Source organism: Pituophis catenifer, unplaced genomic scaffold (genome assembly GCF_029215685.1).
Source record: "Pituophis catenifer annectens isolate HBS135680 unplaced genomic scaffold, rPitCat1.0.hap2 SCAF_4, whole genome shotgun sequence".
NCBI classification, from domain to species: domain Eukaryota; kingdom Metazoa; phylum Chordata; class Lepidosauria; order Squamata; family Colubridae; genus Pituophis; species Pituophis catenifer.
Genome location: NW_027256884.1, coordinates 126,987,971 through 127,013,373, shown reverse-complemented (window position 1 = coordinate 127,013,373; position 25,403 = coordinate 126,987,971). Strand labels below are relative to the sequence as shown.

Below are 25,403 nucleotides of genomic sequence, written 5' to 3'. Positions count from 1 at the left end.
CAAAGATGGTTAGTTAGATGGCGGAGAAAATTGACTCCTTCTTCGGACAGGTTGATGGAGTGAGGGTGTTAGCCGGGCCAGAGGAAGGATTTTGATAGATCACCGCGAAGAGTGAAGACAAGACATGCTTAGTGAAGCATCCACAGGCTCCTTTTGATGGCCGAGAAGATTGAAAAGAAATTCACACCGGTCAGCAGAAAAGAAAAGAAAAAAAAAATAGAAGGATTGAAAGGAATAAAAGAAGAGTGACAGAGAGAGATACCCTTACAAAGCTACACATGCAGCTGGCCTTTTATTAACTTGTGGACTTCTCGGAGATGGGTTAAGGGAAATGCAATAATAATAAAAATAAAAGCCGAGTGATCCATGACAAAGTTCAAAATTAAAAGACCCCCTTCTTGGGCTCAGGAGGGTTAATGGTTTTCTAAGTTGGTGCTGAACCAGGTATTTGGAAAGACCACCCTGATGGGGGAAGACAACTCGGTATTTTTTTTGCTGACGCTCGTGGTTTCGTATTTTAGGGCAGCGATGCTTCCCAGGATGAGCATCGGAGCTTCAAGAGGAGCAAACAACCGACGAAAAGTCATTTTCAGAGATGGCACACAGGTAGTCCTCGACTTACGACCGTTTGCTTAGTGACTGAAGATACAATGGCACCAGTGGTGGCTTTCAGATATTGTTATGACTGGTTCTCCCCTTCCGCGCATGCTTGCTTTGTGCGTGCGCGCCCCTTCCGCGCATGTGCTTTGCTCGCACGCACGCCTTCCGTGCATGCACTCAGTCTCAGAAATGTGCCTAAATAGAATGACATAGCGCTGGAGTGAGTGGGCGGGCCCACCCGCGATCCCCGCTACTGGTTCACGCAAATATGTCCGAACCGGCTGATACCACCTCTAAACGGCACTGGAAACAATGACTTATGGCCTCATTGCGTGTAACTTGAATCTTGAAAATAGGTTATTCCATATTTGTCATATGGAAGGAAAGTTGAATGAGTATAGGTAATCCTTGACTTATAAGAGTTTAGTGATCGTCGGAAGTTATAAGGGCACGGAAAAAAGTGGCTTACGTCCGTTTTTCACTCTTACGACCGTTGCAGCATTCCCCCACGGTCACGTGATCAAAACTCTTGGCAACTGATTCATATTTATGACGATTGTAATGTCCCGGGGGTCATGCGATCCCCTTTTGAGGCCTTCTGACGAATAAAATCAATGGGGAAGCCAGATTCACTTAGCAACCGTGTTACTAACTTAACCGCTGCAGTGGTTCACTTACCGTGTTTCCCCGAAAATAAGACCCTGTCTTATATTTTTTTGAACCTCGAAGTAAATGCTTGGCCTTATTTTCGGGGAGGTCTTATTATTTTGGGGTGCATGGAACAAGATGGGGCTCCTCTTGCCGTCTTAGACCTGATTTCCAGCTCTGCATTTAAATATTTTCGGGGAGGGCTTATTTTCGGAGGGAGGCTTAGTTTAGCGCATGCGCTCAAAAGCCCGATTGGGCTTATTATCAGGGGATGTCTTAATTTCGGGGAAACAGGGTAGCAACTGTGTGGTGAGAGTTGTTGAAACAGGGTAAAATTCACTTAACCATTGTCTCGCCTAACAACAGAAATTTTGGGCTTGTAAGTTGAGGATTACCTATAATTGTACAAATAAACACAACGCTTCCTTTCTTGTTCAACTTAAAAATTAGTTACACACACACATACACACATTTTACCGCTTGTAATTTCAGGATCAAACTTTCCAACAGAAAGGGTCCACAAAGGGAGCAGACTTCCCTATTTCTTCCGTTCCAAGTCCACATTTTAAAGAGTTTTAGTTTTTCTTTCTTTCTTTCTTTCTTTCTTTCTTTCTTTCTTTCTTTCTTTCTTTCTTTCTTTCTTTCTTTCTTTCTTTCTTTCTTTCTTTCTTTCTTTCTTTCTTTTTTTTTTAAAAATAAGTCATTATTTCTTGAATGTGTTTGTCAAGCTGGAAGGTGGGATGTAAATATTTTCAATTCCACCAGTTTTTATGTTCTGTTAATATTACATGGTGGTATTGCTATTTGAAAGCTGCTTTGGGAATATTCTACAGTGCGGGGAAAAGCATAGAAATGTGTTAATTGCGGGGGGGGAAGCCGCCCACAATGGACCACCAACATTTCCTAAACTTGCTTTTTTTGGTCCCTGACTGGATTTTCTTTTGGAATAGAAATACAGGTATTCCTCAATTTACGACCTCAACCGAGTCCAAAATATCTGTTGCTAACTAAGACATTTATAAACTGAATTTTGCCCCCTTTTACGACCTTTCTTGCCACAGGTGTTAGGTGAATCTGTGTTGTTGTTAAGTGAGTAACACAGTTGTTAAGTGAAACCGGCTGCTCCATTGTCTTTGCTTGATAGAAAAGAGGATCATATGCAGCGGTGGGTTTCAATTTATGTTACTACTGCTTTGCCCCACGCGCCTGGTTTGTGCGCGTGCCTGCCTTGCGCGCATGCGTCCGGCCTTCCACGCATGCGCCTGGCCTCAAAAACGTGCCTAAATAGGATGGCATAGAGCCGGGGTGTGTGGGCCAGCCCACCTGTGATTTCCGCTACCAGTTCGGGCAAATCGGCCTGAACTGGCTGAATACCACCTCTGATCATATGACCCCCGGATACTACAACCATCACAAATATGAGTCAGTGGCCAAGTCAGGGGTGGGTTTTACTTACTTTTACTACTGATTTACTACTGATTTACTACTACTGATTTACTACTGATTTACTACTGATTCGGAGTGTGGTTGTGCATTCGCTTCGCTCGTGCGTGATTCTGCACATGCACAGAAGCTTTTGTGCCTGCGCAGATCATCCATTATGATGTCCGGGCGGGTGGGCGGAGTCTCCCACCGCTTTTACTACCGGTTCGCAAGAACTGGACCGAACCGGGAGCAACCCATCACTGGGCCAAGTGTCTGAATTTTGATCATGTGACCATAGGGATGCTGCAACGGACGTAAGTGTGAAAAATGGTCATAAGTCATTATTCTCAGTGCCGTTGTAAGTTTGATGGGTCATTAAATAAACTGCTTTAAGTCAAGGACTACCTGTATTTGGGACATTTAACATTTTATATACACATGGAATCATGCAATGCATAGCTTGCTTGCAGAAATCCTTTTAATACTTGATTCTTACAACTTCACTTATGCTTTTTAGATATTTTTTACAGGAACGGGTGTTATCGTAAAGATTTTTTCTTGGCTTTGCTCTTGATTTTTCCTTTGGAAAGCCAGCATATATACACATAAACAATGAAAATAATTTTATCTTTATAAAGCTCTTTTTAACCCCTTTTCGGATTTGTCCTTTATTTTTCCCAAGCAAATACGGTCGCTAAAGCTATATAGTTTTTCTTTCTAAAACAATATTTTCTCCTCTAGATTTTTCTAACACACGAAGAAAGATTTTTCTAATTTCTGTCTTCTAATCGCTACCCGGGAACATTTCTTCGTGATCAAATCAATTACTACAGGGTCCCATTGCACCTCTAAATGGAGTTTTAATTTGTATATATTAAAAAAGAATCTTCCCATTGGGATATTTGCTGTAATTAGAGAAACCAAGGAAGGCAGATTTTACAGGGAGCACGTAAATAATTGCTAAAATAAAAAGACTAGTTGGTTATGGTCAATAGAACTTCAAGTATACTACTTCATTAGGCAACCTGTAATTTGTGGAAAAGGAAAATGGTTTAGCTGATGAATGATAATTCCTAAACTCAATGCTCAAAACATATGTATCAGTGGCGGGTTCCTCCCGGTTCGGCCTGGTTCCGCCGAACTGGTAGCAATGACGATATGACATCACCGAACCGGTTCTGCCCCCCCGCGCCCCCCGCCCCCCCGTGTTATTCTTACCTTTTATTTGGCCCCACCCCCAATCTATTGCTGCCTCCTGAGTTCCAGTTGATCGGCTAGAAAGAGAGAAACTGTTTAAACTCTTGCCGCAGGGCTTCAAAGGACTGCCCTACAGCTGATCAGTGTTAAAAGGCAGTGTGCTGGTAGACCGGTGCCTCCAAAAACAAATGAGTAGACCGGTGCCTCCAAAAACAAATGAGTAGACCAGTGCCTCCAAAAACAAATGAGTAGACCGGTGCCTCCAAAAACAAATGAGTAGACCAGTGCCTCCAAAAACAAATGGGTAGACTGGTGCCTCCAAAAACGAATGGGTAGCCCGGTGCCTCCAAAAACAAATGAGTAGACCGGTGCCTCCAAAAACAAATGAGTAGACTGGTGCCTCCAAAAACAAATAGGTAGACCGGTGCCTCCAAAAACAAATGAGTAGACCGGTACAGCTCTGCAAGCAGTTAAAAGCCTGGTAGACCAGTACCTCTGCTAAATCCTAAAGAATTGTCACATGACCATCAAGCCATGCCCACAAAATAAGCCACGCCCACAGAACCGGTAGTAAAAAAATTTTAGAACCCACCCCTGATATGTATACTTAATACTCCAATCCTGCCAACACATGTATTAAAATATATTGTATGAGATTTATCTGTACCAGCCATTAAGTTAGTTTTCTCTTATTGGTGCCTGCTTACGTCTTCCAAAATAAGTTTTTTTTTATAGCTGGAAAAAATAAAATCCATGACTCGTATATTTCAGGATACAAGGGCAGGACAAAACTGTACAAGTTGACATATGACCACAATTGAGCCCAAAATTTTGTGTTGCTAAGCAAGACAGCTGTTAAGTGAGTTTCGCCCCATTTTACGACCTTTCTCGACACAGTTGTCCGGTGAATCACTGCCATTGTTAAATTAGGGACCTGGTTGCTAAGTGATTCTGGCTTCCCCCTTGGCTCTGATTGTCAGAAGGTCGCAAAAGGGGATCACATGACCCCAGGATACTGCCACCGTCATAAATACGAGGCAGTTGCCAAGCGTCTGAATTTTGATCGGGTGACCATCCATGGGGTTGTTGCGACAAGTTGTAGGTGTGAAAAATGGTCATGTCACCATTTTCAGAGGTGGGCTGTTGCTGGTTCGCACCGGTTCTAGCGAACCGGTAGTTAAGATTCTGCGCAGTTCAGCGAACCAGCAAATCCCACCACTGGCTGACTCCGCCCCTGCTCATTTTTAAGCCTGTTTTCCGGGCTATTGTTTGGCCCATTTTGGGGGCCAAAGACGGCCCGAAAAGCAGCCTGAAAATGGCCCAAAAAACAGCCTGAAAACGGCCCAAAAAACGCCCTGAAAACAGCCCGAAAAATGGCCTGAAAATTGCCTAAAAACGGCCCGGAAAACAGGCTGAAAAACAAGTGGGGGCGGGGCCAGCCAGTGGTGGGAATAGCCCCAACCAGCCTTTGAGGCGAGTGACCGGGAGGCGGGGCTGGGTGTGATGACTGACATCACCCACCCAGTCACATGACCAACCGGCCACGCCTACCCCGCCAGAGAACCGTTTTTTAAGTTATTCAAGTTTCACCACTGGCTGTTGTTAACTTCAAACGGTCACTAAACGATTTTTTTTTTAAAATTAGATTTATATGCCGCCCTTCTCCGGAGACTCAGGGCGGCTTACAATGCGTTAAGCAATAGCCTTCATACTTTTTGTATATTTATACAAAGTCAGCTTATTGCCCCCCACAAACTGGGTCCTCAATTTACCTACCTTAGAAAGGATGGAAGGCTGAGTCAACCTTGAGCCTGGTGAGATTCGATCTTACAGTAATTGCAGACAGCTGGTGTTAATCACAATGCTATCAGTCTGCTGAGCTATCAGGCCCTATTTATAATTTGAGGATTATTTGTACATTGTTTAGGGATAGAAATTCTGTTTCTAATTACCATTGCGAACCAAGAGCAATCTATAAGCATCCCACAATTAATCAATTGTCTTTTATATTGCATTGGAAAAACTTGGAGACGTACATGAGCTGATCTTCTAGAAACGTATTTTGTTTAACAACATAACAGCGTGATACAACGTGAATATCAAGGAGATCTTTGGCCCCTTAAAGACTAATAACTACATACATATATATATATATATATATATATATATATATATATATATATATATATATATATATATATATATATTTGATTTATATGCCGCCCTTCTCCGGAGACTCAGGGCGGCTTACAATGCGTTAAGCAATAGCCTTCATACTTTTGTATATTTATACAAAGCCAGCTTATTGCCCCCACAAACTGGGTCCTCATTTAACCTACCTTAGAAAGGATGGAAGGCTGAGTCAACCTTGAGCCTTGGTGAGATTCGAACCTGCAGTAATTGCAGGCAGCTGGTTAATAACAGGGTGCTTTAGACCACTGTACTATCAAGGCTCATATTATAGCCCAAGGTTCATTGTTCCTATAAAAATGGAAAGCTGCATCCATTTTCTCTTGTGGATTTTTTTCCCCAGCTGGGGCTAAACAAATATATCATTATTTTTACGGTACTGAATGTGTTTGCTCCCATTGTGATGATTAGACACATTTTGCAAAAAGTTTATATATTCAGCCGCTATAACTGGTTCTGTTTTGATGGTCTTCGTGGATACAATCCGTCATTCAAAATCTACTAGCGGCAACGCCACTTACTATTTACCCAGTGAAATTCTCTTATGTAAATAAGAAACAGAATAATATCAAAGGTTTTGGTAAGGCAAACCTACAGAATAACAAGAGTCGGAAGGGACCCTGGAGGTCCTCTAGTCCAACCTTCAGGAGCTTTTATGAAGGAAAACAATTCTCTTTTTTTCAAATCGGCAGCTTTGATTTTTGAAAGGCGGATTTTTATTTTATTTAATTTATTTAATTAAATTTGTATACCGCCCTACTCCCGAAGGACTCAGGGCGGTGAACAGCCATAAAATAAAACATATAGATACAAAATTTAAGATAGAGATAAAACCAATTAAATAGATTTGGCTGAACCATTTTAAAACCCCAATAATTTAAAACCAAATTTAAAATTTCCATTTAAAAAGGGGAAAGACTTAGGTCAGGCCGGCTTGATGAAATAGGAAAGTCTTGAGCGCGCGACGGAAGGTACGCAGATCCGAGATCCTCCGTATCTCCGGGGGAAGCTCGTTCCAGATAGTAGGTGCCCCCACAGAGAAGGCTCTCCCCCTGAGGGCCGCCAGTCGACATTGTTTGGCCGACGGCACCCGGAGGAGCCCCTCTCTATGGGAGCGTACTGGTCGGTGGGAGGCTATTGGTGGTAGCAGGCGGTCCCTTCCTATTCTTGGAGAATAGGAAGAAAGGGGGGGGGATTTCTTGGAGGTGGGGGAAATGGGGGAGGGGGAAAAGGAAAGGAAATAGGGGTATGAAAAAGTGGCAAAAAGTTATGGAGATTTTCAAATCATCCAGGACCCAAAGGTGCTTTTCCAAAAAGAAACTGGACTTTCTTCAGGGGTGAAATCCAAATTTTTTCCCTACCGGTTCTGTGGGCGTGACTTGGTGGGTGTGGCAGGGGAAGGATACTGCAAAATCTCCATTCCCACCCCAATTCCAGGGGAAGGATACTGCAAAATCCCCATTCCCACCCCACTCCTGGGGGAAGGATATTGCAAAATCTCCATTCCCACCCCACTCTGGGGCCAGCCACAGGTGGCATTTGCCGGTTCTCCAAACTACTCAAAATTTCCACTACCGGTTCTCCAGAACCTGTTAGAAAATGCTGGATTTCACCCCTGACTTTCTTCTTCTTCTTCTTCTTCTCTTCTTCTTTGAAAACGTTTCGCTTCTCATCCAAGAAGCTTCTTCAGTTCTGGAGAAGCGAAACGTTTTCAAAGAAGGAAAAAAAAGGGGGAAAAAAAGTCCAGTTGCTTTTTGGAAAAGCACCTTTGAGAGGAAAGTCGTTAAACAAATTATTATAAAAAAAATGGGGAGACTTTCTCCAGATACAGAGCAATTGAGAGCTCATCCCGTGTTTGTTTTTTTTGGGAGGACATCTTAACCTCAGAGTTCGCTCAAGCCAGATCAATCCTGAGGCAAAGAATCTTAGATATAGGAAGGCAAACAGAAATTGCTGCACAATATAATTGCAAATAATCAAATTGTAATGGCTAAACGAGCCTCATATTTGTATTTATTTCTAAGGTAAAGGTAAAGGTTCCCCTCGCACATATGTGCTAGTTGTTCCTGACTCTCGGGGGCAGTGCTCAACTCCGTTTCAAAGCCAAAGAGCCAGCGCTGTCCAAAGACGTCTCCGTGGTCATGTGGCCAGCATGACTCGATGCCAAAGGCGCACGGAACGCTGTTCCCTTCCCACCAAAGGTGGTCCCTATTTTTCTACTTGCATTTTTTATCTGCTTTCGAACTGCTAGATTGGCAGAAGCTGGGACAAGGAACGGGTACTCATCCCATTATGCGGCACTAGGGATTCGAACCGCTGAAATGCCGACCTTTCGATCGACAAGCTCAGCCACTGAGCCACCGCGTCCCTATTTATTTCTATTCCGCCTTTATTTATTTTCAAATAACTCAGTTTGTAAGTCGAGGACCACCTGTATTATAATGGGAAGCGGATCCCCAAAATGCACTTTCTTGAGGGAAGGCCTGAACCAAAACCATCCAACAATGGCGTTTGTGCAAAAAACAAAACAAAAAGAGCCACACAGATGTTTAATTCCATGGTGCAAATGGGCTTCAAGTATAAAACACTCTCTCTCTTTTTAATTTGGGGACGGGGGAAAGGAATTTAGAATCCCAGGAGACGTGGAAGAAGAGAATTTTTCTTTTATCGGAAAAACGGCCTGGCAAATGGTTACCCATGAATGCAATTCTGTGGGAGGGCTGATTAAGCAGCCGACAAGGTGAAATTAATGACATTCCCTGTCTCTCAAGGACCCGGAGTCAAAATCCAACACAGGGCACCGGAGAGGCATAAATTGAAGGAAATGGGACAGATCAGCATTAAAAGCCCTATCACTTACCCGATGGTTCAGGTCAGGTTGAAAATAAACCATGATTGGCCTCAACAGCAATCAGGGCATATCTATCATCTATCTATCTATCTATCTATCTATCTATCTATCTATCTATCTATCTATCTATCTATCTATCTATCTATCTATGGTATCTTTCTCTCTCTCTCTCCGGTATCTATCTATCTACCTACCTACCTACCTACCTACCTACCTACCTACCTACCTACCTATCTCATCTATCATCCATCTATCTATCTATCTATCTATCTATCTATCTATCTATCTATCTATCTATCTATCTATCTATCTATCATCTATCTACGATATCTATCTACAGTATCTGTCTGTCTGTCTGTCTGTCTGTCTGTCTCTCTATCTACGGTCTCTCTCTCTCTCTCTCTCTCTCTCTCTCTCTCTCTCCGGTATCTATCAACCTACCTACCTACCTATCTCATCTATCATCCATCTATATCATCCATCCATCCATCCATCCATCCATCCATCCATCCATCCATCCATCCATCCATCTATCCCTTCCTTCCTTCCTTCCTTCCTTCCTTCCTTCCTTTCCTTTGTATCCCTCCCTCTCTCTATATGTATGTATATGTATATGTATATGTATATTAAATACACACACACAGACACATATATATATATATTCCATCCATATCATTCTATCTCTATTATCTCTCTCTCTTTCTATCATCTATCTATCTATGTAACTATCCATTCATCCATATCATTCTATCTCCATCCATCCATCCATCCATCTCCATCCATCTTTCTAACCCACCCACCCACCCACCCACTCATATGGCTGCCCACACAGAGTGACATCTCGGAGTTCCAGGTCTAGGCTCGCAAAGATCCAGACCAACACCAGATGGCAGCAGAGAGAGATGGAAAAGTCTACTTGGGCTGCCATCTTGCAAGGAGCCTCTGCATTTCTGCAGCTCTGGTTAGGACTCCAAGGATCGGATCGAAGTCTCTCGAGGGAAACCCAACCCAGTCCAACCACACAAGTGATTTGTGGTAAATTCCCATCCAGAGGGAAGCCATTGACTGAACTCATTCCAAGTCAACCAATGTAACTTGCCGTTTTCCTTCGCTTTGTTCCTCGACAACAGCTGGCAATGAGTCTTAATTAAGCGGGAACGCACCTAGCGTTCCCACCGCCATTACGCTAGAAGAGAAGTACTTAAAAACTGTTCTGCCTTGTCCATGTTTCTATAGGCACTGAAGGTATATTCTTACAGCTGCGACCCATGTCTCGTTGGCTATAGGAAGTTCTTTTGTCAAATTGGATTCCCAGAGATGCTTCACAAGGACCTATTGTAGGACTCAAGGGTGGGATTAACAGAGAGGCCATGAAGTGTTAGTCTGAAGGGTTAGCACTGAGCTCAAGCCCAATCAGCCTAGGTAGGGTTCCTTTCAAGCACCCCAAAATGAGTGTGTGACTTAGCAACTAGACGTGGGGGGTTACTAAGGGAAAGCAACGTTCTCCCCCCCTTCTTTTAGTTGCATTTGTCTTGAATGGGCATCGTTTTTTTTTAAAATTTCAGATATATATTCAGGAAAGAAAAGTGGCATGGATGAATGAATGAATGATGGACAGAAAGGAGGGAGGGAGGGAAAGACACACACAGAGAGAAAAAATGAAGGAAAGAAAAAGAGAAAAAGAAGGAAGAGAGAAAAGGGAGAAAGAAAATGAATGAATGAAAGAGAGAGAGAAAAAGAAGGAAGAAAGAGAAAGAGAAAAAGAAAAAGAAGGAAGGGAGAAAGGAAGGGAGAGAAAAAGAAAGGAAGAAAGAGGGAGAGAAAAAGACGGAAGGAAGAAAAAAGAAAAGAGAAAGAAGAAGAAAAAGAAAGGAAGAAACAATGTGAAAGAAAAATAAAGAGAAAAAGAAGGAAGGAAGGAAAGAAGAAAGAAAGAATGAATGAAAGAAAGAGAAAGAGAAAAAGAAGGAAGGAAGAAAGGGAGAGAAAAAGAAAGGAAGAAAGAGGGAGAGAAAAAGACGGAAGGAAGAAAAAAGAGAAGAGAAAGAAGAAGAAAAAGAAAGGAAGAAACAATGTGAAAGAAAAATAAATAGAAAAAGAAGGAAGAAAAAAGAAAGAAGAAAGAATGAATGAATGAAAGAAAGAGAAAGAGAAAGAGAAAAAGAAGGAAGGAAGGAAAGAAGAAAGAGGGAGGGAAAAAGAAGGAAGGAAGGAAGAAAAAAGAAAGAAGAAAGAAAAAGAAAGGAAGGAACAATGAATGAAAGAAAGAGAAAGAGAAAAAGAAGGAAGGAAGGAAGAAAGAGGGAGAGAAAAAGAAAGAAGAAAAAAGAAAGAAAAAGTAAGAAAGAAAGAAAGAAAGAAAGAAAGAAAGAAAGAAAGAAAGAAAGAAAGAAAGAAAGCTCTTTTAGCAGAGCACCCCTTGCAGGTAGTCCTTCGACCTATGACCACAATTGAGCCCAAAATTGCTAAGCGAGGCAGTTGTAAAGTGAGTTTTGCCCCGTTTTACCACCTTTCTTGCCACCGTTGTTAAGTGAATCACTGCAATTGTTAAATTAGTAACATGGTTATTAAGTGAATCTTCCCCATTGCCAGAAGGGCGCAAAAGGGGATCACATGATCCCTGGGACACTATAACCGTCACGAGTACATGCCAGTTGTCAAGTGTCTGAATTTTGACACGTGACGACAAGGATGCTGCAACCGTCATTAGTCTGAAAAATGCTCATGAGTCGCTGTTTTCACTCCTGTTCTAACTCTGGTCACTAAATGAATTGTTACAGCAAAGAAATAGGTAGGGCATGGGAGGTTATGACCCATCTCCTGATTTCTGGCCCTATTTGGGATTATTCCATTGATGGCTTAAGGGAGGGGTGAATAACTTGAAACTGCAGTTCTCTCCCCCCTTTTTTCTTTCCAAGTTAAAGAGTTCCAACAAAGCAAGAATTAAAATGATGATGATTCCACTCTGAACTTCTTTAAAAGAATCTTTTAAAACTTAGCCATTTCCCTGGATGAGAATGGGTGGTGGGCTCCTGGGCTTAGAGATTGGCTCCCAAACCAGCCCAGATGTCTGTTTCTTCAAAAACAAACAAGGAAACCAACAAGAACATTTAAATTGTTTTAACGCCGTACTTTTCTTACAGCTGCAGTGGAGTTTGTTGGTCTTATAAATTCAATCTCTCTATATAAAAGCGAAATACCATTCACGCATCATCATGAAATCTCCAGAACTGTAAAGTCTACAAACTTGAAATTTGGCACGTATGTTCCTCTTGGCTTCTAGGGGCTCGCTAAGAAAGGATTTTTCGAAATGACCATCAGATCATTAGTATTTCTTATATTATTATTAACACGCTCTGATGCTAAGGAGTTAGACGTTCTACTCCCCCTCCCCACCTGAAAAGAACTCTGTTCCAACTGCCACTTGGGCATGGCCATGGCCAGCATGTGACTCATCCGGCCTGCTGGCTGGGAGTTTATAGACATTCTACTCTTCGTACCTTCCGCTGGGCCCTGAAGACTTTTTTATTTCAGCAAGCCGGGCTGGGTTAAAAAAATTTTAATTGGGCAATTTTATGAGTAAGGGGTTTTAAATTGGGGAAGCCAAAGATAAATTTAATTTCGTTTTATAGTATTTTAATGTTTGTATTGTGTGTTTTTAATTTTGGCTGTTCACCGCCCCGAGTCCTTCGGGAGAGGGGGCGGTATAAAAATTAAAAAAAATAAATAAAATAAATACTCCCCACCTGAAAGGGAGAGAAGGCGATAAGATAGGAGAGGCCTCTGTGGGGCAAGCCTGAGGGAGAGAAGGAGATGCTGATTGTTACTCATTAATTTTCAAGCTGCAAGTGTAGATTTATTAAGCCCGATCACATAGTTTTGGAGTGGAGCCCGGGTATCCAGCTAGTCAATTGATAAAACAGGATACAGAGTAGAGTAGGAATATAGATCACACTGGAATGAACAAGGGCATACATTCAATTTCGCAGCTACTAAGATTGTTGGACGGGCAGGTACAAAAACAGCCAGGGAAATATTTGAAGCCTGGGAAACAGGCTCCTTGTCAGTCAACAGGACTGCTGATTTGCCAAGGGCTTGGCAGCACAAGAAAACAACAATCAATGACTTAATAGACAGCCATCAATCAACCAGGCACCATATAAATACCACACACAAAATAGCCCAAAACACACACTCTGATAGACAGAAGTTCCCTGAGGATGGGCTCCAGCATGAGTTCCGAAAACTCGGAATATTAAACCTCTGGTCCCGGTGACTGACCCAGATTGGGATCCTGCAATATAGATCCCGTTTCTTCCTTTCTCTCTTCGTTTAAAAAAAAAAAAACTGAGTTAAAAGCAACGAAGGCATTTTATACACATCACATCAAAACAAATCCAAATCAAAAGTGATTAAAAGTAATAACATGTTGATCTACAATTTATTTTGCGCGACGCCGTCTGATTCTGGCGGCGCTCCAGGGATGCGGAACTGGGCTCAAAATACCTACGCAGATCACTGTGTCTTATTAAAAAGAAGTCGTATTTCCTTCAATTTGGTAATTTTCTAAGATATTCATAGTATGTTTTCTCCCAAAATTAAACGAACTGAGTTATTTCAGAAAGCTAAATGTTGTTTATAGAGAATTTAACGTCGTGAATCTAGAAACATCCAAGCGCCTTAATTTAACCCGTCAGCATGAAATATATTTTGCTCACTCGACCCAATTAAACTCGATTAAAATTAGCAGTATAAAATCAGGGTGGAATTATAAACTGGCAGGAGAGAAAAAAATAGATAGCAGTGCTTGGATTTAACCACAATTTAACCTGACTTCTCGCGAGGGTTGCTGATGGAAATTAGGAATAACAGAATAACGGAGTTGGAAGGCACAACGTGATTCAGAGGAACTGTTTCTGACTTCACCCAATCGTTATGGGCCTTAACAGAATAGCGTAGCCGGAAAGGACCGAGAACATATCTGCTGAACAAAGCTCCGCATTGGCAACAGGAAGGGCATCCGGCCATTAAAACACTCAGCTCCGTTCAGTTGCCCAGACTCCACTCCGCAAGGGATTACGGGGTCATTAAAAGATGAGGATGATTTAATGACTTTTCAAATGACTTACAACAGTTCGTTTAGTGACCTTTCAAAGTTAAAACGGCACTGAAAAAAAAAAGTGATTTATGACCATGTTTCACATTTACGACCATTGTAGCCTCCCCAAAGTTAGGTGATTTACATCTGGACGCTTGATGGTTGCAGTGTCCCAGGGTCACGTGATCCCCTTTTACGACCTTCTGACAAGCGAAGTCAACGGAGGTGCCAGATTCACTTAACAATCGTGTGACTCACTTAACAACTGCGGTGATTCCTTTAACAAACGTGGCAGGAAAAGCCGTAAAATGGGGCAAAACTCACTTAACAAGTTTCTCACTTAGCAACATAACACGCTGGGCTCAATTGTGGTCGTACGTCGAGCTCTACCTGTTATGCGGATTATCTTATTTTTAATGTTTTGTGTGGCAGGTTATTACTCAGCGAGTTTGTTCATCTGTAAAGAGTATAGACACAATTTCTTTTGTGCGATGTTGAACTGTTATTGTGACAATGGAATACTAGATTAAGAGTAGGCTGCTTTTGTAATACTCTTGGATTTAAAAGTAAGCCACGTTTTTCTGTCTTGGTGTCTATAGCCGGAAAAAAAATCTAGTTAATCTAGTTTTATTCTCTTGTTCTACGACTTTTAATTCCACGGAAGATACTCACTGTGTTGTCTAGTTGTGTTTTGGATCATGATGAAAGCCTCATTCAAATACCAGATTCCATATTTGGGGTTGCATCAGTGACATTAGTATATTGTTTCGAGCTGTTGCATCACCGTCTCTGCTTTCACCGTGTTTACAATTGAAAAATGTCGACACAAGTTCGGGCAGGGTAACACGACCATCCCCACCCCACACAGCGGTGGCCCAAGAAACGGCAAAAAAAACACGGGCCCAGAAATCTCCCATTTTATTCAGCCATTTTTGTGGTAGAAAGGAATTAGCTTCGGCTGGTGTTTTTTTTTTTTGGTAAGATAATGCAATTTTTATCTGCAGCTTGACAAGATGTAGAAAATAATTACCAATGAAAAGGTTATTCATAATTTTTAAATGAGTTAATTAGTAAGCTCAGCCAGAGCCGGGCTCGTTACATTAATAAATAATTGATTATACTTAAAATTACACACAGTTTTTCATTAAATCTAATTAACTATCTGCATTTTCCCCCTCACCACTACCTGCTGATTAGAACGGTTAGCTCGATAGCAGAGTCTCCTCATTAAATATGTTTATGTTGAACGGAAACAATTAATTTTGATTTTAACTAATTCTTTGAGAAATTTGTAATTATAATTCATGACAGTCGCTGAGGAAAAAAACTCAGGATAGTTGAGTTTGTGTTGGCTTATTGAGGTCTACTGCGAAATAGAAGACAATCACCAAACTGTTAAATATATTTGAATTTAGACTCCATTTTAATTAGTGGAAGAACCAACACATTCTGCTTCCATTCCTTAAATGTTCCATATTTTGAGTCACACTATTATGGTCCTTGACATAGGACTGTGATGGAGCCCACCCAGAGGTGGGTTTCAGCAGGTTCTGACCAGTTCTGGAGAACCAGTAGTGGAAATTTTGAGTAGTTCGGAGAACCGTTAAGTACCACCTCTGACTGGCCCCGCCCCCATCGACTCTCTGCCTCCCGAGTCCCAACTGATTGGGAGGAAATGGGGATTTTGCAGTATCCTTCCCCTGCCATGCCCACCAAGCCATGCCCACAGAACCGGTAGTAAAAAATTTTGAAACCCACCACTGAGTTCACCCAACTGACATTGGTCGTAACAGTTGTAAATTGACTTGTCTGTTCTGACCTAGGCTTCCTTAGAAAGTATAAAGCACAATCTTAGTCCCGCAAAACCTCTTGTATTTATACGATTGTAAATTACTTTCATTTACAGTCCGCAAGGCTTGATAAACTGCCTTTCAGAGGAAGGTTATCAACACCCACCTATCTCACGTGGAACGCTGCCAGAGAGCTCATTTCCAGACGCAGGGCAAGGCCAAACTTGGCACAGAGTCACAAACAGAATTTTCAAATCTTGAATTGGCCAGATGAACTAATTGCTTCCTGCAAAAGCTCACGTCCCGTTTGCTTCTCTTTTATAATAATGATAATAATAATAATAATTTTATTTCTATACCGCCCTTCTCCCGAAGGACTCAGGGCGGTGTACAGCCTATTTAAAAACACAAGACAAAACATTGATTAAAAATTTAAAATAATTAAATAAATTTGGCTCAATTTAAAACCCCACAAATTTAAAATACCCCAATTTAAAATTATTATGTTGATAGCCCAGCCTGGCGGAACAACAGGGTCTTCAGTGCACAGCGAAAAGTCTTTATGTCTTATGGGAGGGGCCAATCATCTCCAAGCCTTACTCCCAAGTCGACCCTGTTTCCTTAATTGTTCCTGTCTTCTGGCAGCTCTGCGCATGCGCATACTAGGAACAGGCTCCCGCTGTTCTTCTGCCTCGCTGATGTCAGACTCCGGAGGCTGCACATAACTATTAGATGGCCTTGGCCCCTTCTCTACCTCCGATGCAGAGCCCTCGTCTGAGCTTTCCCCAGCCCCCAGGACTGGCCCAAGTTCCTCCCCAACCTCCTCACTGTTCAACTCTGCTGCCAGCTCCACTGGCCGCCGGCGGGCCACAACACTGTCACACAACCAAACTAATTTTGTGACCTTTTTTGTAGGGGTCATTAAGTGAACCCATTATTTGTTATGCTGCAGTTTGGCCTAAAACTGGAAGTAATTTTATGGTTGTTGGCAAAACCGTTGTAAAACAGGTCACATTACCCTAGGACGCTACAAATGGCTGTAAATGTGATTGATTGCTAGGGGCCCAAATTACAGTCATATGACTGTAGTGGAGGGACCGTCAGAACTTTAGAACCAGGCCATAGATATCCCCAGGGAGGTCTTTCAAAACTTAAAGTGCTCCCTAAACAGCTGGTCATAAGTTGAGGACTTACAACAGTTTTGTTTAGTGACCATTCAAAGTTACAACAGCAATAAAAAAAGGACTTACAACCATTTTTCACACTTACGACCACTGCAGCATCCCCACGGTTGCACAATCAAAATTCGGACACTTGGCAACCAACTCATATTTATGACGGTCGCAGTGTTCTGAGGTGCAAGTGATCCCCTTTTGCGACCTTCCGACAACCAAAGTCGATGGGGAATCCTGAGTCCCTTAACAGCCAGGCTACTGATTTATCAACTGCAGCGATTCACTTGACAACTGGGTCAAGAACAGTCGTAAAATGGGGCAAAACTCGCTTAACAAATGTCTCCGTTAACAACAGAGCTCTGGGGTTTAATTGTGGTTGTAAGTCGAGGACTACCTGCATAAACATGAGCCCGACTTGCTAAATTGGTTAGTTACAACAAATTCAACAGAAGGATTTATACACCTTGCAGAAGGTTGGTCGTTTGCATCCTTTTGGAGGATTGTTGAGGCCACTTGGAGCTTTGTCTGTGTCCTCGGGGTCACCTGAATGTAGGGTCACCTCAACAGTGAAGGGAAACAGGGCAGAAAAACATCTTGCAGTTCCAAGAAGGCTCCACACCCATTTGCACCACTTAGGGGACCCTGAGGACACATACCAGTGGTGGGTTTCTCCCGGTTCGGCCCGGTTCTGCGGAGCCGGTAGCGGTGATGATATGATGTCACCGAACCGGTTCTCTTTGTTCGGGAGCTGCGCCCTCCACCCCGCCCGCGTTATTCTTACCTTTTATTTGGCCCTGCCCCCAATCTATTCACTGCCTCCGAGTCCCAGCTGATCAGCTAGAAGAAAAAAAACTGTTTAAACTCTTGCTGCGGGGCTTCAAAGGGCCGCCCTACAGCTGATCAGTGTTAAAAGGCAGTGTGGTGGTAGACCAGTGCGCTCGAAATCAAATGGGTAGACCGGTGCCTCTAAAAACAAGTGGGTAGACCGGTGCCTCCAACAACAAATGAGTAGACCAGGATGCTCCAAGAACAAATGGGTAGACCAGAACGCTCCAAGAACAAATGGGTAGACCAGTACAGCTCTGCAAGCAGTTAAAAGCCTGGTAGACCAGTACCTCTGCTAAATCCTAAAGAATTGTCACATGACCATCAAACCACACCCACAAAATAAACCACGCCTACAGAACCGCTAGTAAAAAATTTTAGAACCCACCCCTGACACATACCAGCCTCCAAGTAGCCTCAATGACTCTTTAAAATGATGCAAATGACTAGCTGTCTGCAAGGAGTATCAATCCTTCCATTTCCCCATCATCCAGTCAGAGCTGAAGAAGCTCCTCGGATGAGAAGCGAAACATTTTCAAAGAAAAACCAGAAAGTCCAGTTGCTGCTTGAAAAAAAAAAAAAGCACCTTTAGTATAGAGATAAAAACATTATCTGCAGGATTGGCTTTCCGTTTGCAAATCCCGACCTACAATAAGGATACACACAAGCCCATCCTACCTCAACTACCTGTGGCTTTGAATGTGCCCTTCCCTTGCTGCTATGAAATCTTAATTTTTTATGACAGTTAAAAGTGGGGAACAGGATTAAATGCAAGGAAAGCAATCCTAACGATTGCTTTTAATTAACGGAAATTAAATTACGTCCATTTTTTTTTCTCATCCTGGCTTTATCTTCCTTTGGGGAGCGATGCTCTCTTTGCCATTCAAAAGTCACACTACCTATCCATCAGCACGTCACAAATTGCTAAGGTGTCAAAAGAGCCTGGTACCACATCACGATGAAGAAAACCTTGGAGAAATGACTCTGGAATTTCAAAATGCCACCTGGAAGGTCATCATGTTTGTCTGAGATCCAGAAGGAATCAAACTTCTTTCTTAGCAGATATAGAACTAGGGGTGGGATTCAGCCGGTTTGGGCGAACCGGCTGTTAATTTTAATCTGGTTTGTCGAACCGGTTGTTGCAAGGTCTGGCTGACCTCGCCCACCCCATCCCGCCTCTCCCAGGAGTCTCCATGCAGCCCGTTTGGGATGCCAGGTAAGTGCAGCGCCTGCGAGGAAGCTCTGGGAGGGCAAAAAACGGGCCTACTGGGAGTTCAGGAAGTCCCGGAATGAGTCTGTTTCTGGCCTCTGGAGGGCCTCCGGAGCCAGGGGGAGGCCGTTTTTCCCCTCTCAGAGGCTTGAGGAAAGCCTCCGGAGTCTGGGGAGGGTGAAAACTCCCCTCCTTCCCTCCCGTGGGGCAGGAGGCTGAGTAGGCCACGGCCACCCAGCAATCAGGCAGAGAACCAGTTGCTAAAATTTCTGAATCCCATCCCTGTATAGAACTATATTCCCGTTAGGATTACAGCTGGTCCTCAATTTACAACCGGAGAGGGCTGTAAAAGCATTATGAAGCGGTATATAAATCTAAGGCAGGGGTCTGCAACCTTAAACACTCAAAGAGCCGTTTGGACCCGTTTCCCACAGAAAAGAAAACACCGGGAGCCACAAAACCCTTCCCGTGCCTGACTATTTCTTGAGCGGCCACAAAACTAGCATATGTCGTTGAAGTAAACGTTCTGTTTTCTTCTGAAACTTTTCTTTTCTTGGATTTATTCATGGTTGACCTACCGGAGGTTGAAAAGCTCAATAAATCGCATGCCGGCGAGTGTCGCACATTGGCGGTTGTGACGCATATTTTGAGTGATAGGGAGCCACAGCAGAGGGGTGAAAGAGCCACATGCGGCTCCAGAGCTGCCGGTTGCCGATCCCTGCTCTAAGGGCTATTGCTATTGCTATTGCTAACAACCGTGGCAGGAAAAGTTGTAAAACTGGATGCTACTCCATTAATGGAGTCGCTTTGGAAAGAGAGATGGGATGCATATAATTTTAATCAGTCAATCAATATAATAAAAACTGCCTCAGTTGCAGTTATGGTTGGTAAATTGAGGACTATCTATACTCAGGTTAAAGAGCAGAATGAATCTCCTGGGCTCCTTGGTGCTCTCTGAGCTTGGTGATTTTCTTGCAGATGTTGATGATGCACTGATGATGTTATCTATTTTGGTAATGAAATGTCACCAAGCTCAGAGAGCTCCAAGGAGTTCCATAGTCTTCTCCTCCTCTTTTCCACAATCCACAATCCCTTCTACTATTTTTTTTCCATTTTATTTTAATTTTTTTTAAACATAAAACATAAAATACATCATTTTAGAGCAAGGGTTTGGTCCGGCATAAAATGAGTCCAATTATTCACATTCCCTCAATCAATTTTGTTCCAAATTTTATCCATTTACATCTTTAAAGAAAAAAGAAAAAAGAAAAAAAATCTTATTCTAAACATTTATCGTTCTACTATTACACCCAAAATTCTAAACAATAAACACTGTTCTAAATCTTTATCATTTTAACAATCAATATTTCGTATATATTCCTCAATCCTAAAACCCATTACCTCAAATCTATATTTTACTTCTCTTAAATGACATCTAATATCCATAATCTTGCCAAAAAGTATTTTCCTCCTCTTTTAAAGTCATTTCATAAGCAGTCAACATTTCCTTCTATAGTTTGTTACTTCCACAATACTTTATTTTATTTAGTTCAAGTTTATTCTCATATTTTATTGAATCTAATTTTTAACTGGTTCATAGTTTAAATATCTATTTCCCAGCTGTATTTTCCAATACTCTGTATTTATTTAAACTCACAGTTTAGCTACTATTATTTTTATTTTTTAGCTGGTTCGCATCTTAATCAGCTGCTTTCTAGCAATGCTTTCCTCCACTCCTTATCTATCCTCCTCCTCCTCCTCTTTTCCACAATCCACAATCCCTTCTACTATTGATGATGTTACGTAGTTGGCTAATAAAACATCTGCAAGAAAACAACCAAGCTCAGAGAGTACTAAGGACCCCCATAGTCTTCCTCCTCCTCCTCCTCCTCCTCCTCCTCCTCCTCCTCCTCCTCCTCCTCCTCCTCCTCCTCCTCCTCCTCTTTTCCGCAATCCACACTCCCTTCTAGCACTGATGACGTTCCCTAGTTGGGTCATGAAACGTCTGTAAGAAAACAATCAATTCAGACAGCACCAAGGAGCCCACAGTCCCTCTCTTCCTCCTCCTTTTCCACAAACCCTCCTTCCCTTCTGGCACTGATGACGTTCTCTAGTTGGGTTATGAAACACCTGCAAGAAAACAACCCTGCTCAGAGACCACCGAGGACCTGGCAGCTTAAGTCTGAATTACAAATATTCTCTTCCATCGAAATGAACCATGCCCCCAAGGGAGGTGTTATCCATCACGACTACTACTATTGGCTTCTTCTCCAAGTAGGAAATCAAGAGTAGCAGCTTACCTATAAAATATGCCAGCAGCACCACCAGAGTGATGGAGATGAGGATAGCACTGAAAGCGGCACATTTCCAGGTACAATACTTGTATGGCTTCTTCAGGTTAAAGGCAGGCCTGGAAAAAGTGCTTCTGGGGAGGGGCCGAGGGGGGTGGCGAGTAGACCGTGCTGGATGTCAAGGGGTACCCTGGCGAGGTGGTGCAGTAGAGCGGAGACGTCCCTCCAGGCTTGAACAGGAAGTGCCTGCGGAAAGAGGAAAAGGACAGGGGTCAAAATCCATGCACAGCTCCGAAGCCTCGATGCAAACACAACAGAGTACCCAGATTGAGCACCATGCACTGAAGAGGAAGGGAAGGGGAGAAAAAGAGGAAAGAGAAGGAAGGAAGGAAGAAAGAATGAAAGAAAGAAGAGAGAGAGAGAGAGAGAAAGGAGGGAGGGAGGGAGAGAAGGAAGGGGAAGGAAAGGAAAGGTGTTAAAGGGAAGGGGAGGGGAGGAAGGGAGGGAGGGACGGAAAGGGGAAAGAAGGAAAGAGAGAAAGCAAAAGAAAGAAGGAAAGAAAGAAAGAAAGAGAAAGGAAAGGAGATAAAGGGAAGGGAAGGAGAAGAAGGAAGGAAGGGAGAGAGTGGAAGAAAGAAGGGAAGAAAGGAAGAAAGGAAGAAGGAAAGGAAAGAGGATAAAGGGAAGGGAAAGGAAGGAAAGGAGAGGAAAGGAGAGGGAGGAAGGAAGGAAAGAGAGAGCAGAAGAAAGAAGGGAAGAAAGGAAGAAAGAAAGAAAGGGGAAGGAAAGGGGATAAAGGGAAGGGAAAGGAAGGGAAGGAGAGGAAGGAAGGAAGGAAGGAAGGAAGGAAGGAGAAAGAAAGAAAGAAAGAAAGAAAGAAAGAAAGAAAGAAAGAAAGAAGGGGAAGGGAAAGGGATAAAGGGAAGGGAAAGGAAGGAAAGGGGAGGAAGGAAGGAAGGGGAAGGGGAAGGAAGGAAAGAAAGAAAGGGAATAAAGGTAAGGAAAGGGGAGGGAAGGAGAGGGAGGGAGGAAGGAAGAAAAGAGAGTGAAAGAAAAAAGGGAAGAAAGAAAGAGAAAGAAAGAAAGTGGAAGGGAAGGGAAGGGAAAGGGAAAGGCAAGGGGATAAAGGGAAGGGAAAGGAAGGAAAGGGGAGGAAGGAAGGAAAGAGAAGAGAAGAAAGAAAGAAAGAAAGAAAGAAAGAAAGAAAGAAAGAAAGAAAGAAAGAAAGAAAGAAAGAAAGAACAAGCATTAAAAAGATAGAATGGCAACCAGACTTAAACCCTACCGAGGTACTGAAGACGTAACTGTCAGACTGTTTGAATTTATTGTTCTTTCTTTTGTTTTTCGTTGGTGGGAATAAAGAGGGGGAGACTAAGATTTAGAAAAAATTTCACTTGGTTTGATCCGTTGCCTTCCAGGGGTCATTGCTCATGAGTTTACAGGTAGTCCTCGACTTACAACACCTCCCTTAGTAACTGTTCAAAGGTACAATGGCACTGAAAAAAGTGACATTTTTCACACTTATGACCATTGCAGCATCCCTAGGGTCATGTGATCAAAATTCGGACGCTTCGCAACTGATTCATACTTATGACGGTCGCATGATCCCCTTTTGCGACCCTCTGACAAGCAACGTCAAGGGGGGAAGCCAGATTCATTTAACAACCGTGTTACTAAGTTAACGACTGCAGCGATTCACTGAACAACGTGGGCAAGGAAGGTCGTAAAACGGGGCAAAACTCACTCAACCATTCTCTCACTCAGCAACAGAAATAGGAACTGCGGTCGTAAGGCGAGAACCACCTGTACAGCTCATGCAACGATTAACTGGATTGTTGCTGATGGCCAATTGTGTTCTATGTTTTTGCTGTGTCTTATTTTGCTTTTTATTTCTAAATAATAAATAAAGTTTTAAATCGAGGTGAGCATCGTGTCTTTGAGAACAGGTGGCTGTGTGACAGATTAAATGGAATAGAATAGAATAACAGAGTTGGAAGGGACCTTGGAGGTCTTCTAGTCCAACCCCCTACTCAGGCAGGAAACCCTACACCACTTCAGACAAATGGTCATCCAACCTCTTCTTCAAAATTTCCGGTGTTGGAGCATTTACAACTTCTGGAAGCAAGTTGTTCCACTGATTAATTGTTCTCACTGTCAGGAAATTTCTCCTTAGTTCTAAGTTGCTTCTCTCCTTGATTAGTTTCCACCCGTTGCTTCTTGTCCTATCCTTGCAGTCCCTTTTCCTTCCTTCCTTCCTTCCTTCCTTCCTTCCTTCCTTCCTTGTCTCCTTCCCTTCCTTCCCTCCCTCCCTCCTTCCTTCTTTCCTTGTAGTCTCTTTCCCTTCCTTCCCTCCCTCACTACTTCCTTCCTTCCCTCCCTTCTTCCTTCCTTCCTTCCTTCCTTGTAGTCTCTTTCCCTTCCTTCCTTCCTTCCTTCCTTCCTTCCTTCCTTCCTTCCTTCCTTCCTTCCTTCCTTCTTTCCCTCCCTCCCTCCCTCCCTCCCTCCCTTAGAATAGATTAGAAAACCAAAAGGGACCTTGGAGGTCTTCTAGTCCAACCCCCTGCTTAGGCAGGAAACCCTACACGACTTCCGACAAATGGTTATCCAACCTCTTCTTAAAAACTTCCAGTGTTGGAGCAGCCACAAATTCTGGAGGCAAGTTGTTCCACGGATTGTTCTCACTGTCAGGAATCTTCTCCGTAGTTCCAGGTTGCTTCTCTCCTTGATGAGTTTCCACCCATTGCTTCTTGTCCTGCCCTCAGGTGCTTTGGAGAATAGCTTGACTCCCTCTTCTTTGTGGCAGCCCCTCAGATATTGGAAGACTGCTACCATGTCTCCCCTACTCCTTCTTTTCGTTAAACTAGACCTACCCAGTTCCTGCAACCGTTCTTCATATGTTTTAGCCTCCAGTCCCCTCATCCTCTTTGTTGCTCTTCTCTGCACTCTTTCTAGAGTCTCCACATCTTTTTTACAAAATGGCGTCCAAAATTGGATGCAGGATTCCAAGTGTGGCCTTACCAAGGCCTTATAAAGTGGTATTAATACTTCATGTGATCTTGATTCTATCCCGCCGTTTATGCACTAAATAAGTTCGTAATAAATAAGGATTTCTTCACGATTCCTCAGACCCCTTCAATTATTGAATTATTTGCTTCGGTGGATAAAAACAGTGGAAGACAACCCCCCCCCCCACACTGATATAGGGTGTAATAGAAGGAAGTAGGGGGTGAGTATTCAAATGAATCGCTGAGTCTTAAAAAGATTCTGGTGATGATTGTTTTATTATTTTATTTTATTTTATTTTATTTTATTTTATTTTACTTTACTTTACTTTACTTTACTTTACTTTACTTTACTTTACTTTATTTTATTATTATTATTATTATTATTATTATTATTATTATTATTATTATTATTATTATTATTATTATTATTATTATTGCTTCATTCTTGCCTGGCTTCATCTAGGCCCGTGATGGTGAACCTATGGCACGCGTGCCACAAGTGGCACGTGGAGCCATATCTGTAGGCACACGAGCGTTGCCCTAGCTCAGCTCCAGCATACATGTGCGAGCCAGTCAGCTGATTTTCGGGCTTTCCGGGTCCACCGGAAGTCAGGAAATGGGCCGTTTCTGGCCTCCAAAGAGCCTCTGGGGGGGGTGGGGAAGGCTGTTTTTGCCCTCCCCAGCCTCCAAGAAAGCCTCTGAAGCCTGGGGAGAGCGAGAAACGGGCCTACTGGTAACCTTTTTGCCGTTGCGTGCTAAAAGCATGGGGGAGCATGGGGGAGGCATTGAATTATGGGGAGTACAACCCCCCCACTCCCTCCGATTTTGGCATGCAACAGCAAACAGGTTAGCCATCCCTGATCTAGGCTATTCCCTTGGGGCCAGAAAACTAATAATTACCTATTTGTCATTAAATCTTACTCAACTGTAGCCCTGATGCTTTTTTTCAGAATGCAGCGTAATTCTGAGGCACCATATACTGATTATTATCCCGTTATTTGAAATACAGGTAGTCCTCGACGTACAACAGTTCGTTTAGTGACAGTCAGAAGGGGCTCGTGACCATTTTTCACACTTTACGACCGTGGCAGCATCCCT

General features: G+C 42.8%; 1 protein-coding gene across 1 annotated transcript in view; it reads right to left on the bottom strand.

The window, feature by feature from the left end:
* Positions 1-25,403, bottom strand: part of TENM4 (teneurin transmembrane protein 4) — a 326,501-nt gene that overhangs the window by 167,192 nt on the left and 133,906 nt on the right. The window contains 2 exon segments of the mRNA XM_070942973.1: positions 21,310-21,454; positions 21,456-21,546. Of these exon segments, the coding sequence (XP_070799074.1) occupies positions 21,310-21,454; positions 21,456-21,546 (236 nt within the window).